The sequence below is a fragment of the Balaenoptera musculus genome, chromosome 5, assembly GCF_009873245.2.
Source record: "Balaenoptera musculus isolate JJ_BM4_2016_0621 chromosome 5, mBalMus1.pri.v3, whole genome shotgun sequence".
Lineage (NCBI taxonomy): Eukaryota > Metazoa > Chordata > Mammalia > Artiodactyla > Balaenopteridae > Balaenoptera > Balaenoptera musculus.
The window spans coordinates 63,551,610-63,571,196 of NC_045789.1; the positions used below are offsets into that span (position 1 = coordinate 63,551,610).

Sequence of the window (19,587 nt, forward strand, 5' to 3'; positions counted from 1 at the left end):
AAAATCTGAATTGGGGACTGCTGACTAGATGGGTATCAATGTTAACCCCCTGATGTTGATGGTTGTACTGTGGAGAATGTCTTTTTTAGGAAACATACACTGAAGAATTAAAGAGTGATGTGGGATTTCCCTGGTGGTGCAGTGGTTAAGAATCCGCCTGCCAATGCAGGGGACATGGGTTCAAGCCCTGGTCCGGGAAGATACCACATGCCACGGAGCAGCTAATCCCGTGCGCCACAATTACTGAGCCTGCGCTCTAGAGCCCGCGTGCCACAACTACTGAGCCCACGTGCCACAACTACTGAAGCCTGCATGGCGAAGGGCCCGTGCTCCACAACAAGGGAAGCCACTGCAATGAGAAGCCCGCGCACCAAAACTAGAGAAAGCCCACGCACAGTAACAAAGACCCAACGCAGCCAAAAATAAATAAATAAATAAGTCAATTAAAGAGTGATGTGGCTTCAGATCTGTAACTTAACTTTTAAATGCTTCAAGAAGAAAGAGAAAGGGAAAGAATAAGGCAAATGTGGTAAAATGTGAACTAGGAAATCTGGATGAATAGTATATAGGAGTTCTTTGTAACAGTCTTACAACTTTTCTGTAAGCTTGAGATTATCTCAAAATAAAGTTTTTTAAAATATAGATAGATAACAAGATTAAGGCATGAAGCAATAACAGAACTAAAAGGCTTGTAGTCCCTACCAGCCATGCCCTCACCACTTCGTGTCAGTGCCAAAGGAACATTCTATTTCAAGTCAATCCTTCACCTGTTTCTTTTCTTCTCTAGCCATAAAGAAATTATTATCTAAATGTTGAAGAAAACACAGCACTGCAAGTATAGCCCAAAGATACCAGCACATTGTAGACAACGTAACAGATTTTGTTTTTCTAGACAATAGTAACCCCTTGTGGAAGACTTTGAAAATAAATCATTCTAACCTGTGAGAATTTGCTATCAAAATGTTAGATCCCCTATTATAGTAAGTAATTTAAAGCCACTATTTACAAGGCAAACTTTACTAAATAATGTTATCCACGGTCAAAGCCAAAATTCCGCTAATAATACGGTAAGACAACAACTCTGCCAAAGAACTATGCTGTCTCCTTTATATTCAACACTAATACCCTTCAGACTTCTCTGCACCATTTTACCCGTTGTCCAGTCTCATTGAGAATCTCTTCCTGCAACTTCCTGATTCTTCTCCTTATCAGCTACATCTCAAATCTCCTCTCTGGATTTCTTTGCCTGGTGCCTGAAGTTCTGACGGTCTCTGGCTTTATTCTCACTCTGAATTTTCCCTCAGCAATTTCACAGTAATCTATAATTATCATTAATATATCAAAAACTTCACAGCTCTTGATTTGACCTTCTTTCTAACCACATTTGCAACTCACTGTTGGAGGATCATTCCTGAGATGTTTTGGCAGCAACTCAAAATCAGCATGTTGAAAACTGAACTTATTATCTTACGTCTAAAACCTCTTCTTTCAATCTAAAAAAGAGTGGATATATGTATAACTGACTCACTTTGCTGTACAGCAGAAACTAACACAACATTATAAACCAACTGTACTCCAATAAAAATTGATTTAAAAAAATAAATAAATAAAACCTCTTCTTTCTTCTAACATGCTCCCAATATTAATAGTTATCTCTCTCTTGATCACCCAAGCCAGGAACACCAACGATATTTCCAATCCCTTTCTCCCCTCTCTTCATCATTCTACATCCAATAAGTAATCAAGTGTTAATCTTAACAAGTGTATTCCAACAGGTGTCTCACGCCCTTACGCTTTTTCATTTCTTAATAAGGACCTTACTATTTCTCACTTGGACCACTGCAAGAACCTCTAAGTTACCTCCCTACTTAATACCGTATCTGACTCTAATCTATCCTTTACGTGACTGCCAGAATTATACTGTAAAATAAATTTGTAACTGTATTACTTCCTTGTTCAAAAAGGCTGGATAGTTCTTCATTCTCCAAATAAAATTCAACCTGCTGTCTCCACACTATGAGACCAAGTAACACTCCCATGCATTTCCACTCAGGCCATACTAAACTGACATAAATACTGACAGTTGCCTTCATGCACCCAGGACCTTGTTCAAACCATCTCTCAAATTCAAATACCCTTTCATCAACTTTACTCTAGTCCAAAATGCTACCTCCCCCATGAAATTGGCTCTAGACTCCAACAGGAATCAATCATTTCTTTCACTCTGTGCTTCCAAAGGAATCTATACCTCCATCATAACACTTTACACATATCTACCTTTTTGAATTGTGCTCATGTTTTCCCACCACATTATAAATTCTAAGAGAATAGAGACTGTGTCATATGCATTTTATTAACCCTCCAAAGAACCCACAAAAGTGTCTTAAGCATGGCAGGATCTTAAAAAATGTAGAACAAAACTGAACATACCTGCTGGCAGCTCTCTAAATCGTAGGTATTCCATTGACCGTGTAGTCACAAGTGGTTTTTGAGGATAGTAGAGAACATGGGCCAATGTATCCATACGAACATGAAAGTTGGTAATATAAACCCCCATAGCCTGCTTACCCATAGCAGACTGGTATGTGTTTCTAGGGGACTAAAGGTAGAAATGAAAAGCAGAATCGGTGAAAATTTAATTACTTCTAAATAAACAGACTTTACAGGGTACTTCATAAATCAGAAATATGGTTGGTAAAGTTCCTATTCTTTCTGAAAGGTAAGTGACAACCATTTGGAATAATCAATTATGGCTCTTAAAAGTCAAACACAAGAATAAGCATATTAAGTGCTGTAGTTCATCATCTTTACACTAAAAGGCTTTTATTTCAGAAAAAACTACAGACTGATCTCTAATTTTTATTCTGCTTCCCCCAATTCCTCACAAAGCATAGTCAAAAACTGCTACCAACCTGGTTATGATCAGGAAAAGGAATAATAGATGCACAGACACCAAGAATCATTGATGGATGGATCTCACAGTGCGTATATGTGGAACAATAAGCTACTTCTTTCTCCTGTAAATCATCTGGGGTCATTGCGAGCATCACTGTTTCTTCTTCTAGAGTATCAATATATTCTACTACCCCACTGGCCACAAGATCCTGCCAACTAAAAAAGAATTCATTTAATTTCCTTACTTCCTGAACTATTTTAATTAACTAGGCTTCCTACTTAATAAGGAGTATTCCTATATCTGTATGCATTCACATAGAAAGAGTCCCAAAATAAGTATATTATTGTTAACAGTGAAAGAAACAAGTTACTGAACAATACACATAAAGTATGGCTCTGTAACTACTGTTAGTTTGTTTTGCTCTGCTCTGATCTAAAGAACCTACTTGTGGGGCTAGGGTGAGTATATAAAAACAAAAAATAAGGTCTGGAAGAACAAATACCCCAACTGGTAACAGTATTTACTTTTGAAAAGGAGAGTGTGAACTGGGGGCTCTTATATATTTTTATTACACCTATTTTTTGAATTTTTAACAATAAAAATATATACATTCATATATCACTAATAATAAATTGTAAAAGATTCTTTTTATTAAATTTATTATTATATTGTTCATATTATGTTATACATTATTTATATCACATCGGTTATTTCTTTTTCTTTCTTTTGGCCGCACCACGCAGCATGCAGGATCCTAACTCCCCAACCAGGGATGGAACCCATGCCCCATGCAGTGAAAGCACAGAGGTTATTTCTTATTAGTAGTAGAGGTAGTCTTTACCATGTCACAAAGACTTTTACGCTTAAATAAAACTCTAAAAGTCTCTTACTTGATAACAGAAATTAAGAAAAAGCAAATGTGACTGCTAATGAGTACAGAGTTTCTTTCCGGGTCAATGAAAATATTCTGGAATTAGACAGTGGTAATGGTTGCACAGTCTTGTGACTATACTAAAAACCACCGAACTACATAGTTTAAAATGCTTAATTTTAGGGCATGTGAATTATATCTAACTTTTTTTCTAACTGCATGTTCTTACCTGTAATTGTTATATTCTCTCTCTTTCAATTGATCAATGTGTCTCTTCTTCAAAAGTAGCTTTTGTTTTTCCACAATCAGAAGTGGTCTACAAATACGGCCTGCATCTGTATAGATCCGAATCTCCCTCTCTCGAATATCTCTGATCATAGAAACCTATACATAAAAAGACATAACAGTCTCATGAACTTTTATTTTCTCTGTATCATAAGGCTTAGCTAAAAATACAATAGGATTAATAAATTATCAAATAAAATTAATAGATCTTAGTTTATCATTGTTCAATATACTAAAAACCTAGGTATAATTTAAAATTTTATATAGGATAAATATCTAACCTTGGTAATTATAAAGCTGAACAACATCTGGTAATAATGTCATGCAAAATAAATTAAAATGAAGAAAATATATGTTTGGTATCACAAATACTAGTATATTTCTTATTTTCTTGTTTTCCCTCTTTGGTATTTACATGTACTTCACGTGTGTGACCTTTCAATATCCAGCCCTATATCACTCTGCCTTGATCAAGGCTTTCCCAGTAATAAGCCTGACTTCTCACAATCACCTATAAGACAAATGGTTTACAGTCTAGCTCTCTAATACAGCAGTCACTAGCCACATGTCACTACTGAGCACTTGAAATGTGGCCATTCTGAAAGGAGATATGCTGTAAGTATAAACTACTCACTGGATTTCAAAGATAGTACAAAAAAATAAAATAAAATTTATCATTAATAATTTTCCATTGATTATTTGTTGAAATTGTAATATTTTTGATGTAGCAGGTCAAATAAAATATATTTAAATTATTTTCATCTATTTCTTTTTTTGCGGGGGCCATGCCGCATGGCTCACGGAACCTTAGTTCCCCGACGAGGAATTGAACCTGCATCCTCGGCAGTGAAAGCGCAGAGTCCTAACCACTGGACCGCCAGGGAATTCCCTTTTTTTTACTTTTTTAACATGACTACTAGAAAAACATAAATTGCATATGTAACTTGCATTATATTTCTACTGGATAGTGCTAGAAAATATATTCCTGGAAAACATCAAAAATATTTTGGGAAAACTTACAATAAAGAACATAATATTAAAAGCACTACAGAATCTGAAGTGCCAATATAAAAAGAAATAAGTCAAGAAGTAAACAAATAAGAATCTTCAGTAAATTATCTAGATCTAATATATAATCTTAAAAGTCAACTAAGAAATGAATTGCCAATGAGTTGGGAAATGGAAAAACAGATTGGTATTTCTACACAAAAGTACTTTTAAAAAGTGAAATCACATCTGGATACTTTTATTAAAGAAAAGAATGGGTGGGGAATTCCTTGGTGGTCCAGTGGTTAGGACTCCGCGCTTTCACTGCCGGGGCCCAGGTTCAATCCATGGTGGGGGTACTAAAACCACGCAAGCAACTCGATGCAGCCAAAAAAAAGAAAGAAAGAAAAGATTGGGTTTATTTAAGAACGGAAAGGTTTGGATTACTCAGTTTTAAAATGATAGTAAATCATAAAAGCTTGATCAAAAATACCAAGTTCTCCCAAAGTAAAGAGTCAAAAGCCAAGAAAAAGATAAGTCTCACATTCCTAGCCCACTTCCTGTCCTTAGAAAACAATCTGAGATGAAACACTGTGTTTGTGAGCAAAAAACACCATGAGTGGCATTCTCAAATGCTTACCTTGAATCCTTAAGAGAACTCCTAATAGAACATAGAATATTACAATACAGTTAATAGAATATAGCTTTTATCTTAACAGGAAGACATAAACAGAGCTGCGTCTCCTCAAAGGCCAAACAGTATCTTGTGTTCCAAAGGAAATAGGTGTTCTTGAGAGGACTATTGACAGGAAAGCCTAACAGGTCCAACACAAGGGTAAAATTAGAAATGGGTAAAATTAGAAATGGGTAAAATGAGGACCTCTGATTATCAGAAAATATGAAGGAAAAGAAAAAGTACTAGACTCCTGAAAAATATACACAATTGTCCCACTAAGAAGCTCCCAACAACACTCTCCAATAGGAGATTAAAGAGCCTAGTCCAAGGACACAGGGTCCGTTTATAGTTTCAACAAACACTCACTCAGTGTCAGACACTACATGTCAGGCACCATGCTCAGAACTGAAATTACAAAGTCATATTAAGACATGTTCCCTGCCTCTGAGAAGTTAATAGTTTAGTAAGTGAGGTAGGCAAATAAATCAACAGTTACTATCTGGCATAAGCATTCTGTCAGAAGTTATTTAAGGAAAATATGCCACATATAGTCACAGAGATAGATCTAAATCAGGGGCTCAGTGAAGAGCCTGCAGGCCAAATCTGCCCTCACCTGCCATCTATTTCTTTTAAATAAAGTTTTACTGATTTATGTATTGTCTATGGCTACTTTTTACTACAACAGCAGCGCTGAATACACAACAGACACTGTAAGGTAAACCAAGACTAAAATATTTAATATCTGGTCCTTTAAAGAAAATGTTTGCCAACCTCTGATCTAAATCAAACGGGGGAGTCAGGTGAAATATCCTGAAGGAGACGAAAGTTAACACCAGAGTTTTGCAGAATTGGTGAGATTTACCTAAAAAAAAGTTAACAAGCACCCTTCTCCCTATTACCCATTTTTGAGGAGGCATGGGTGACAAAGAGCACAAGCATTCCAGGTTGAGGGAATGGGCCCATGGAAAGGTAAAGAGGCCTAAAACAGCAGGAAGAATTTAATTTTATCCTAGAGAAGACAGAAAACCTAAAGGTAGCTCTCAGCAGAAACATATGGCATTAACAAAGTTCTCAATCACAAAAAACACAACCAATTTTGGTTCTTAAGCTTTCTCTTAGCCTCGCCCGCCACACTCAAGTGAAGCAGGCTGTTCCTGACTTCTTCAAGCCATGAATATGCCTGGGTCAAAATCCAGGGTTTGCCTGCTAGAGGAAGGCCTGGAGCAGCCAAACCTCGATTCTCTGCTTTGCTACATAGACAGGAGGTCAGCTTAAGTGTGTTACAGTTTCTCTCCAAACGCACTTTCACCGAGACAGACCCAAAGGTGTAGATTTGGGGAAATCAAAAGCCTGAGCCCAGCCCTCAATACAGTACACTAAAAGCAAAAGCTCTATTTTGGGGAGGAATAAAGCTCATACAGTATTTTGATGACTAAAAAAAAAATTAAAAAATCCATCCTAATCCCAGAGCACTTCAACGTCCACCTAAACATAAAGGAATCTAATAGAGGTGTATCACATTTCATGAATGAATCTCTGGATTCCGACAAAGGAGAAATCAGAGATATTCACTCGCTTTTTAAAAGCACTGTAGTCAGCTTTACAAAAAGATTCTCAAAAGAATTTTTTACTTCAAAATGTAATTTGAATTCCAAAATATAATTTAATAACAAATTACATGTCAAAATTTTAGATGCATATATCTAAGGCATTAAAGCAAACAATACCTTATAATTAAATCTAGCTCAAAACATCATCTAGACTTTTGAAAATGTACTTTACAATTCAAAGGAAACCAGTTCAAGAAAGATACCAACGCAAAGATAACTTTCACTAGTCTTTATGCCTCGTTTGGAAATCCCAGAGATCATGTCCTCTTAATTAATTAAAGACTCTTACTTCAGACACAATGATGTCCATCTGACGCCTCAATTTCCGTAGAGTGTTCATAAGTTGTTCAGGATCTTTATGTATTCCAACCCAGCAGCCATTAACAAAAATCTTGGTTGCACTAAAATGCAAAACCAAAAGCATTCTGCACTTAGTAACCCTCTAATAAGCTATAAGCAAAGATTAGCAAGTTTTTTTTAAAATTGTATTTATACACACTCAGCAATAGCTGCAGGAGAAATTTCTTCTAAATTTTCCATACTCCATTCTTCTAAAAATTCCAGAATTGGAGAAGGTTGAGATCCAACTGAAATATAAGCCATCAGAGCTAAATTCTTCACAAGTCCTACAGCATGGCCCTTGGAATAAATAAAGTACATATTACTCATTATGATTTAACATGCCTATCCAAATTCTTTTCCACAAACATTTTCCTCCAATTTGATTTCAGAATGTACTTACTTCCTAAGAACAAAATTATAATATCTTAGTTCTAAACTATACTACATAATTAAATAAAATTATAAGTAATTATAAGTAACAAAAAATTACTTATAAAAGTATTATACCCTACATAATTACTGTCACATTTTATCCTGAACATAAATTCTAATGCATTACCTCTGGAGTCTCAGCAGGACACACCATTCCCCACAACGTATTATGCAACTGTCTTGGTTTTGCTAGCTTGCCATCTCTACCAATGGGAGAATTTAAACGACGCAGGTGAGAAAGAGTAGATGCAAAAGTCAGGCGGTTTAATACCTAGAAAACAATAGTAAATCTTTAAAGTTTGGGCATTTCTGTTACTCACACTATCACGTTTTTGGCAAATACTAGAATGAGGCAAAGTCATATTTTTACATATAATCCACTCAGTGTCCAACTGCCCCCATCCCTCCTTTCTCCATCCTGCCCTGGATAATCTTATTCACCGCTGTAACTTAACTGACCCTTACAGCAGGGATGGCAAATATGACATACAGTTCTAACATACCACATAAATGTTTTGTTTACGGTCTATCTCCAACCACTAGGATGTTAGTTCCACAAGGGGGGGGGGGGATTTTTATTTGTTTGTTTCGTTCTCTGTTGTATCCCTGTACCTAGAACAGTACTTGGCATACATTAAGCACTCAGTAAGTCTTATACGCTACCAACTCACATTCCTTTGACCACAGCAGACATCACTAATCCATCCCAGAACTTTTCCCAGGCTGAGGCCTCTGAATCCAACACAGAGATTTAATACTTACAGAACACTAAGCAAGGTAATACTTGTAAGTAAGGTAATATTTAGAGGGATATTAAGCAAGCAACACAAGCTCAATGTACCTAATAACAAAATCACCACATTCCCCAGCCCTACAACAACCCATCCTCCTTCTTCTTCCTAAGTCTCCTATCATTGTTAATGGCATCACCCTTCCCTTTATCTCCCAATCTAGAAATCTCAAGACATTTTTGTCTCTGACTTCCTCCTTTCACATATAATAAACAATAGACATATCCTGTCAACTCTATTTTCAAACTTTCTCAAAAAACCATTCCCAATGTCACAGCAATAAACCAGCCCCCTACCTCTTACCTATACTACTGCCATCAGCTCATAAGTTCCTGTAATGTCCTCTCCAATCTACTCTCCTCAGTTACCAGAATTATTAAAACACAGATATAGATAAGTTCACATCACTCACTGAATTAAAAAATATTAAACAGTTCCCTGCCAACTAGAGCAGCATGACACTGAAGCTCTTCTCAATGAAGCCCCAGATGACCTTCCCCTAACAGTAGTCTCCAGAACTCCTGTACTCCATCCACATTGCCAAACACCCTCTCACCTCCACAACTCTGACCACGCTACCGCCACAGAATGGAATGCACTTCCCCATTCTGCTCTGCCTGGTGAAATGTTACCACTTCCATAGATGACATACGACCCACCTCCAGGAAGAACTGTTCTCTTCTCTCTACTCTGTGGAGTTTTCCATCATTCAACTAATCAATCACAAAGTCTTACAAAACTCACTTCCTAAATATTTCTCAAATTTGACTCCACTCTCCACCTCTACGAAACTGCTCTAGTGCAGGCCCTAATTATTTCTCACTAAGGCTGTTGCAACAATCTTTCTGCCACCAACTCTGACCTTCTCAAATCTTTCTGCACACTGCCAATTACTGTGAAGCTACCGGAAAAGCAAAAATGAACGTCACTCCCCTCTATGAGGTGTTCCAGCTCTCCACTCCAACCCCATCTTCCTAACTCTCCCGCTTTGATTTGAAAACCCAAGAATGCTCTAGCTCCTTCTACATACACATGCTCTTTCCTCCCTGTCCCTTTGTTCAGGATATTAAGTTTTCTCCAGTTTTCCTGTGAGCTACTGGTTCTACCCTCCTCCAAGACTTGGGCTATTTCCCAACTACCCTTCAAGATTCAGCTCAAGTGTCACCTCCTAAAGAAAACACTTCTTTTCACCCTTTCAGCCAGTGCTAAATGCCTTTCTCCAGCATTCCCACAGAGCAGGTGTGCACAGCTCTCATTTAATACTCACTGTATCATGTTGTAATATCTGTTTACATCTATGAGTATAGACTGTGAACTACTGAAGATCAAGGATCATGTTTTATTCATTTTTGTATCTCCAATGTGTGACAGAGTGCCTGGCACATCTTAAGTCCCAGTACACACACTGAACTGAATTGGCAGGATGGCATTTATCATAATTCAGCTCAAGGCAGAATGAGCTGTACATGGACGAATGTTTCCTCTAATAGATGGTAAGCTCGAGGGCTGGAAGAGCATCTCATTCAACCCTGTGAACCCAGCATCACAAACACCAAGTAGACTCAACATATCCTTACTAAACTAAAAGGAACTAGAAATTTAACTGGGCTATAAGCATCCTTCCAGAATTTCTTAAGGCATCTAGGTTTCTAGGAATCAGGAGCTTAAAGTTGGTGTCTGAATGCCAAATTAATCAGGTGATGCTGGTATAAGCTAGTTTAAAAAAAAAAAAAGAGGGGGCGATCCCCTCCCTAAAGCTAGACATATACACTGTAAGTTTTCAATCTTATATGAAAATACAAAAAATAAATAAAAATACCTAGTGAGACATTTTTGTAAAAGGTTTCCCCCATTACTCCTCCTGAGAGTAGCTATTGCAATCACTGTACATAACAACAGGCCAACATAGAGAAATCACTGTTAGAAGTATTACATTTTGCAAAAAAGGAAGCAGATGCCCATTTATTCTCTGGGTATCAGCTTCTAATACAGAGCTTTTAAGACAGAAAAACTGGGACTTCCCTGGTGGCGCAGTGGTTGGGAGTCCACCTGCCAATGCAGGGGACACGGGTTCAATCCCTAGTCCGGGAGGATCCCACGTGCCACGGAGCAACTAAGCCCGTGCACCACAACTACTGAGCCTGCGCTCTAGAGCTTGTGAGCCACAACTACTGAGCCTGCGTGCCACAACTACTGAAGCCCACGCACCAAGAGTCTGTGCTCCGCAACAAGAGAAGCCACCGCAACGAGAAGCCCACACACCGCACGAAGAGTAGCCCCCGCTCACAGCAACTAAAGAGAAAAGCCCGTGCACAGCAACGAAGACCCAACGTAGCCAAAAATAAATTAATTAATCAATTAATTAAAAAAGAATATTTAAGGTATTAAAAAAAAAGACAGAAAAATTTCACAAACATGGACTGTCTCACCTCCCAAGAAGCTACTCGAATTCATTAAATATCTTGATGCATGTCAAAACTTTTAAATCTCTCTTAGTAATGCTAACAGCTAATTTAAGAAAAAATTCACTTTCATAATTCAAAAGCCCCCAAATACTTTTATATCTGACCAAGAAAACAAAAAAGGCAAAACAATTTACATTCAGTGAATGAAAGAATCTATTAGTCCCATAACATTTTCTTATCAAACCTGTAGTCACAGTTAACATCCTTACCTGAGATACTCCAGCTCTGGCTTGATGAGCTTTCTTTTGGTCACCCCAGTTCCCAGTGGCTAAAGAATATTTTAGGCCATCAGATATAATCCTTGTTTTAATTGCCAACTCCAAGTTAAAATCCTTTCCTCGATCAATGAACTTCTGGGCATAGATCCGTACTTCTTTAAGCAAATTCTTAAACATTCTGCCCAATAAAATGTTTTAAACATGTAAAGGTCTACAATATGCATCCTTAACAAGGACAATATTGCCCACAAGGGGGCGAAAAGTGGTTGAGGTAGAGGGAGGGAAGCGTTATTACTTTTTATATAAAAAGCACAGACGTACATATGGTACATAAACATATACAAGCAAAGCAATTAGACAAAAATAGTCAAAAGAGGCCCCTTAGTGGGGCGATAACAAAACGAGGTTGAAAAACACTAATATACAACATAATAAATAACAGAACACGTACAAAACATTGCTAATATTATTTCTGTATTAAATTGCCTACATTATTTTTACAAATAAGTTTTTCTAATTATAGAAGTATTATATGTTCATTATAGAAAATATGGAAAATATAAAAACATATCAAGAATAAGACAAAAATCACAGATAACCCCAATACTGACACAACCACTGCTAATATCTTGATAGACTTCCTTCCAGCTTTTGTGTTTTTATAAACTGCAAAGCAGAACTAATAAAAATTCCAGTATCAGCACTTAGAAAATCAAGGCAATAATTCAGCTTTCTCAAATGCTTTGTAAAGGTAGAGAAAACGTAAACAAGTTATAAACTTCCTCACAATTGAAATTGTCAAATATGAAGTATCAATAGAACTAAACTGGGCAAGTGGCAAAGAATGTAGCTAACTTCATGTGTACCCAACATGGATGCCAAGATAGTTCAGCATCTCAAGTGCAATAACCAATTTAAAGTGAAATCTCTCTACTTTTAACAATATCACTCTGTAATTCCTTACCCTCTAAATAAGAATGCAAGTAGTGGTCCAGCAAGGTCCAATCTTTTGTTCCCATAGTGATCTCTGTCATCTAATTCTCTTCTACCCAAAGCTGCTAGCAGCAACCTATGAACCATGTAACTTTAAAAAAAGAAAAGAAAGAAGTAAAAAAGAAAGCACATGGTTTGGCATTTTTTTAAAACTTATACATTAAAAACATCAATTTTGACATTTTTAGCTTTAAGAAAAATTTTATCTCCACCACAGCTTGGCAAAGAACTTAAAACAATGAAATCTGACATACCCCAAGAAATAAGCTTTCTTGGTCTCACAAAAATCACTGACGCCAACATGAGGGAGCATTTCTTTCTGTAATACTTCCTTTGCATATTTAATTCTTTTCTCTTTGGTGACACCAGGCTTTGCCCCTCTTGAACCAATGAAATTTAGTGCGACATTCTGTTCTTGGATGACAAACGCTTCATCGAGAGAAGGTTTAACCTAACAGTTAATTTAAATAAAAATTATTTTCAAATTCATATCTTTACTTTAAAATAAGGTAACTGTCACTTAATTTATGTTAAATATCCCTATGAACCTAACTGAATATGCAAATATTTTTAGAAATTCAAGGAATCACAAAATCTTAGAACTTGAAGACACCTTGGAGATCTAGGGACCTCTGAAAAAAATCCACTCATCAGCACAGACAATTATACTTTCCAGAAAAATACAAATAATTCCATTAAAACAGAGCACAGTGAGTCTTGGGGATGTTTTGTTTGTTTTTTACATTTTCATGAACAGTAGCTTTAAAAAGTTCCTTTCAAATATCTAAAATCAATTTAGAGAAGTTCAACACTCAAATTAAAATTTACTAAGTCTCAAATGAATAAATGTGTCATACTGTTTTCAGCCTTGGTTTAAAAGGTTATCTTTTAAGTATCTAAATACTTATTATCTTTAAGTTTTTTTTTTTTTAAAAGCATATGACTATTGCCAAAAACTTAAAGTAAAAATCTAACCAGAATCCATTTTTGTCATGTAACCGTATCAATAAATACTCTAATAACTAAAATATACTCCACTTTCTTTGTGACCGATGTTTAGCCTGTATTTTACCTTATTTCTCTGTAGTCTTAAAGACTCTGGATGATTCAGGACAATTTTAAGAATATCAACTACTCCTTAGCCAAGAATCATCAATGGAAAAGATTGATAAGGAAATGCATATTTATCTAGACTCAACAATCCTTCCCACAAAAATAATAACTTTACAGTGGCGGAACCTAACAGACGGCACTGTGAAATTAACATTACCAATAAAGGGACAAAATAAAATCATGTGACTCCTGGTGTGATGCCCTGGAAAGCACACAATATGACCTCTGTATTTGTCCTGCCAGAAAATGCATAAATTGAATCTAATCATGAGGAAATATCAGAAAAACCCAAATTGAAGGATATTCTACAAAATAAATGGCCTATCCTCTCCAAAAACTTCAGTGTTATGAAACACTAAGGAAAAAGACAAGGGAAGATTAAAAGAGACTAAAGAGACATAAAAACAACATGCAATACATTATCCTGGATTGGATTTTGAACCAGGAAAAAAAAGAAATGCCATTAGGACATGATCAGAACCACTGACATAAACCTAAATAAGATCTCCAAGTTAACAGTATGTACTGCACTGAAGTACCAGTTTTAAAAATTGTAGTACTATGATTATGTGAGTAGATATTCTGATTCTTAGGAAATATACACTGAAGTATTTAGGAGTAAAAGGGCATGATGCCTAAAACTTACTCTCAAATGATCCAGAAATAAACAATGTGTATATATAGATAAAGAGAATCCTAAAGCAAATGCAGCAAAGGTAACAACTGCTGAAAATAGGTGTAGAGTATACAGGAGTTATTTGCAACTTTTCTATAAGTTTGAAATGATTTCAAAATAAAAAGTTTTTTTAAAAAAAGAAGATATCAACTACATTTTCCCTTTTTACTAAACTGCATCAGACTAGTATGCTTTTACGATTTTCCTTACTACTGTTTCTTCTTGCTGCTGTCAATGAACTCTGACTGCCTCTAGTTTTCATGTAGATTTTACAGAGAATTGTCAAGAAAAAAGCCAAATGGACATATATACACTACCACATGTAAAACAGAGAGCTAGTGGGAAGCAGCCGCATAGCACAGGGAGATCAGCTCGGTGCTTCGTGACCACCTAGAGGGGTGGGATAGGGAGAGTCGGAGGGAGGGAGACGCAAGAGGGAAGAGATACGGGGATGTATGTATATGTATAACTGATTCACTTTGTTATAAAGCAGAAACTAACACACCATTGTAAAGCAATTATACTCAAATAAAGATGTTAAAAAAAAAGAAAAAAAACAAAAAGGTAAAACAGAAAATTAATTCATTAAATTCTGGTATTTATATGCCTTTAAAAAAAAAAAAAAGAAAGAAGCCAAGGCAGGGCTGAAGGCTTTCACTACACAGTAAACAGCATGGGGTTTGCAACAGCTAAACTGATCTTCAGAGCAGCTTTCTACTATGTTCTAGGATTAGCAACAGTCAGTAACTTTAAACCTCTTGAAAAATACTATGAATACATTTTGCTTGCACATTACCATTTCCATCATCTCTGGATCTTCAAAATCATAAATAATATGCTCTAAAATATCTCTGTCAGACACAAAACCTAATGCTCTGAACACAATAATGATGGGAACTTCTTGCTTGATATATGGTAGGGTTGCCACAATGCGCTGACCAATAGCACTCTTTTTTGCACCCTAGAAAAATAAAAAATCATTAGAATATGAGAATACAGAGGTTACAGCCATATATAAACATCACAAGAACCATTTTATATACATGTTCATTGTAGGTATTTCAAAAGAGGCATGCCTCTCATATTCTAAGGAACGTCCTATGGCTGCTTTTCAAAAACCACTGCAAGAGGTTTACTTATTTGATGGATAGACTGGTCATCTGAACCTGAGAGAACTTACATTCTCTACTCTCTGTCTGCCAAGATCCTCTAGAACTGCCCCCAACTGTATTTGGAAATGATCTTTGGCTGCAGGTATGAACACAGACCCCCCCCCCCTCAAAACAATTAAAACAAACAAACAAACCAATTCCCCCAAACAAAACAATTAAATATTTTGGAAGAAAGAAATAGATGAGGGGAAAGTAAGAGAGAATATAGCTAGACAAATGTGGAAAAAAGCTAAGCACAGAATGAAAAATAAATACTAACTCAGAGTTGGTCTGTGACATATCTCCAAATATGAATAATATTTCAAAATTAACAAATAGCTCTCTCACATAAGATTCTCTTTTCCAATTTCTCCCTCTTTAATTGCAACACAGACAGAAGTGAAATAAAAGTTACTACACTGCCATACAAACACCTGGTTTCTCAATTTTAATCAAATTTCTTTCCTTCAATATCAAATTCTATCTTCTCTTGGCCTCATAACCCTACATTATCATGGTCCATCTAATAACAGTTTCTGTTGTCTTCCTCCTCCTACTTCAGGCCTCCTTCCTTAGAAACCTTAACCCATCTCACGGATGTTCAGTAACAACTTTACATAAAGGACAGGCGAATCTTCATCTTGACCTTTTTCCTGTACTCTCAACCCTCCCATCCCAACTGCCATTTGGTTGTTTCAACTTAATTTTCAATTATTCCATTTGTTTCATCATAGAACTTTTTCAGAATACACAAAACATTAAAAAAGAATGCCTACACCATACACCACGCCCCCTCCAAACCTTTTGTCTAAAAATGAACTCACTAGGTTCTTTCTAAAAATCAATTCTTGGACGTTCTCTATTTTATCTAGAACCTCAGGATAGAATGATAGAATTTTTTTTTTTTCACGGCTGCCCACGTGCTGCTGATACTTATAATCACAGTGTTGGCAGCTCAGGCAGACTAGTCATCTTTTTGGGTGCACACACTTTAGGAGCCTAATAAAATACAGGAAATTCAGTGGCCGAGAATCCTAATTTCACTCCGTTGCCAGCAAGCCTCAAGGCCCAAGGCAAGTAATTTGTAAAGTTGGAAAGGTGAGGGAAGGTTTCAGATTGTTTTAAAATAGCTACTGTGGGCACTAATGGGCATGATAATGAAGCCCTTGGCAAAGATTACACAAAGCCTGGTGGATATAAGGAGTTGTGAGATACCAACTGTCCCATACTTAGCCAGGGTTGACTACAAAGCACCCCGAAAGCACACAGAGTATGGGAATGGGCTGTTGGCTACATCTTTTAGCCACAATGTCCAAGCCGACAGAATCACTATGAACAATTGTCTGTGAATTAAAAAAAATTAAAAAGACTACACAGAGGGAGTTCCCTGGTGGTACAGTGGTTAGGACTCAACACTTTCACTGCCGAGGCCTGGGTTCAATCCCTGGTGGTGGAACTGAGTTCCCGCAAGCCGAGTGGCAAGGTCAAAACAAAAAAACAAACAAAAAACCTACACAGAAATATACATGTATACTGAATTTCAACAAAATAAAGACCATACACCTTGACTGTTCACTTCATTCCCTTTAAAATGTTATCCTTTTAATTTTATTTCCCATGATTGGGAAGACAAAGACCTTGTGTTTTTGCTCAGTGATTTTCAACTCTGGCTTTGCATTAGAGTACTCTGGGGAATTAAAAACAACAGCAACATGGGCACCCAGGCCCGATTCCTAAATTGATTAAATGAAAATTCTGGAAAGAACCAAAGAATCTTAACTGATTCATCCTGTCAAACTTATCACTAAATCCAGATGATTTTCCTTTCTTTTGCCCTCCATAATCCAGGCCAATGCTTATCAACAAAGAATGCACATCACAATCACCTGGGATCTTTTCCAAACACTTGTACTTGGGCCCCATTCTACCCCCATTCACAAGTAAAAACCATTTTAATTCTTTAGAACACCTACTGCACACAGGATTTTAACTTCAGGCACTTAAACCTCTCTAATGTTCAAGTTCTTCTTCTTTATAAAACTTATTAAAGTGACATTAGACTCTGCAGAACTGTTTATAAGAGCACAAAACTGGAAACCTAAACATCCATCACAAGGGAAATGGCTCAATAAATTATGCTATATCTATGCATGGAATATCACAGCTTAGAAACAATGATCAACTGCTGATCTAAACCTGTTTTTAAAAGATATCATCAATGTTCAAACAGTGTGTATAGTATGCTCCCATTTGGTTTTTTTTTTTTTAATTTTTAAATTTATTTTTGGCTGCATTGGGTCTTTATTGCTTCGAGTGGGCTTTCTCTAGTTGTGGCGAGCGGGGGCTACTCTTCATTGTGGTGCACGGGCTTCTCATTGCGGTGGCTTCTCTTGTTGCAGAGCACGGGCTCTAGGCACGCAGGGTTCAGTAGCTGCAGCACGCAGGCTCAGTAGCTGTGGCGTGTGGGCTCAGTAGTTGTGGCGCATGGGCTTAGTTGCTCTGCGGCATGTGGGATCTTCCCAGACCAGGGATCGAACCCGTGTCCCCTGCACTGGCAGGCGGATTCTTAACCACTGTGCCACCAGGGAAGCCCCCATTTGCATTTTTTAATTAAGACTATTTCTGGATGGATTCATGAGAAATTATCAAAACGAGCTGCTTCTTAGAGAAGAGATCTGGGGGGTCAAAGGAAGACTAATTTTTATAGTGTACGCTTTTTTGTACTTTTTTGAACTATTTAATGCGTATATATGACTTATTTAAAAAATTTTTACAAGTAAAAATGTACATGAAATTAAATAGTTAATTACAACAAATTTCCAGTATAGTTGCAAAATTATATCAAGCAATCTGAGTAACATAATTGGCACATAGCAAACAGTCAAGAAATGCTATTAGATTACATTATTGTAAGTAACATGCCTATGGTAGGTGGCTTCTAAGATGGTGCCTAATGATCCCTGCCTACTACTACTGCCTTGTGTAGTCCCCCCTTGAGTATAGACTAGATGTACTGATTTGTAACATGGCAAAAATGATAGGATTTACTTACTACTACTTACACAGTAGTAAGTAAATAATAAAATGCCTACCATACAACACTGATAATATGCTCCAGAAAAACTTTTTGACTAAACATGCAGCCTGGTAACTTACAAAACTAGACCAAAAGGAATAAACCCAAATAGCATATAATAGTCCATACCTGTCCTCCTCTTGCCAGCATGCTAACCCAGATAGTACTGGTGGGTCGAGAAGAATTCTCCAGACATGATCTACACTCTCCTGTGTAGGCATATTTAGAATCCTTTTTGGCAAACACATAGACTGTGTTTGTTGCCATTTTCTCTTGAGCAATCAGAACCTATAGGGACAATAAAATTACAGCCATAAAACCGACAAGGTCTTTGAATTAGAAAGAACAGTGAAAGCTGCATCTTTATTAGTCTGACTGTATAGGCTCACTGAAACATCAATTCTTGAACTTTACAAACTCCATTTTGCATAAATGCTTCACCAAAACATATAAGCTCAAACTGACCAAATTTCTAGTGTATATTATTGGGTTGACCAACCCAATATATACAGCTACACAAAGTTTTGGTTTAATATAAATTCGGCTGTCACCTCCTTAATAATTCAACTGCTACTTCCAGATTATACAGAAGTTTACTTTTTGATTTCAACTTTCATGATTTAAATCTTAATCATCATTTGGTAATTAAAAAAAAATAATGCTACTATACCTTTTCGGATCCATTAATAATGAAGTAGCCACCAGGATCCAAGGGGCATTCATTTAACTCACAAAGGTCACGATCTGTTAAGCCATTCAATAGGCAGTAAGTTGAACGCAACATAATTGGAATTTTTCCTATAAAAGTTTTCTGATGCTGTGTCTGAAGTTGTTCTTCGCCTTCTTTAATGACTGTTTTTGTTATATCAACATAAAGTGGAGCAGAGTACCTTTGAAAATAAAAGTAGATCACAAGTGAACAGTAAGGTGATTACTAAAACTCTCAACTAGCTAAAATTTTATTTTCTGAATCTTATTTCAGTATCAGCTGTTGGAAAATATCTT

The 19,587-nt window shown here is 36.6% G+C and overlaps 1 protein-coding gene across 1 annotated transcript in view; it reads right to left on the bottom strand.

Annotated features, from left to right (window-relative positions):
* The window catches only part of POLR2B (RNA polymerase II subunit B), a 46,850-nt gene that overhangs the window by 15,861 nt on the left and 11,402 nt on the right, over positions 1-19,587 (bottom strand). The window contains exons 5-16 of the mRNA XM_036852914.1: positions 19,253-19,472; positions 18,712-18,870; positions 15,152-15,316; positions 12,821-13,017; positions 12,538-12,657; positions 11,565-11,751; positions 8,227-8,370; positions 7,825-7,964; positions 7,615-7,726; positions 3,997-4,151; positions 2,913-3,111; positions 2,431-2,599 (exon numbers count right to left, since the gene is read on the bottom strand). Of these exons, the coding sequence (XP_036708809.1) occupies positions 2,431-2,599; positions 2,913-3,111; positions 3,997-4,151; positions 7,615-7,726; positions 7,825-7,964; positions 8,227-8,370; positions 11,565-11,751; positions 12,538-12,657; positions 12,821-13,017; positions 15,152-15,316; positions 18,712-18,870; positions 19,253-19,472 (1,967 nt within the window). The remainder of the gene's footprint in view (positions 1-2,430; positions 2,600-2,912; positions 3,112-3,996; positions 4,152-7,614; positions 7,727-7,824; positions 7,965-8,226; positions 8,371-11,564; positions 11,752-12,537; positions 12,658-12,820; positions 13,018-15,151; positions 15,317-18,711; positions 18,871-19,252; positions 19,473-19,587) is intronic.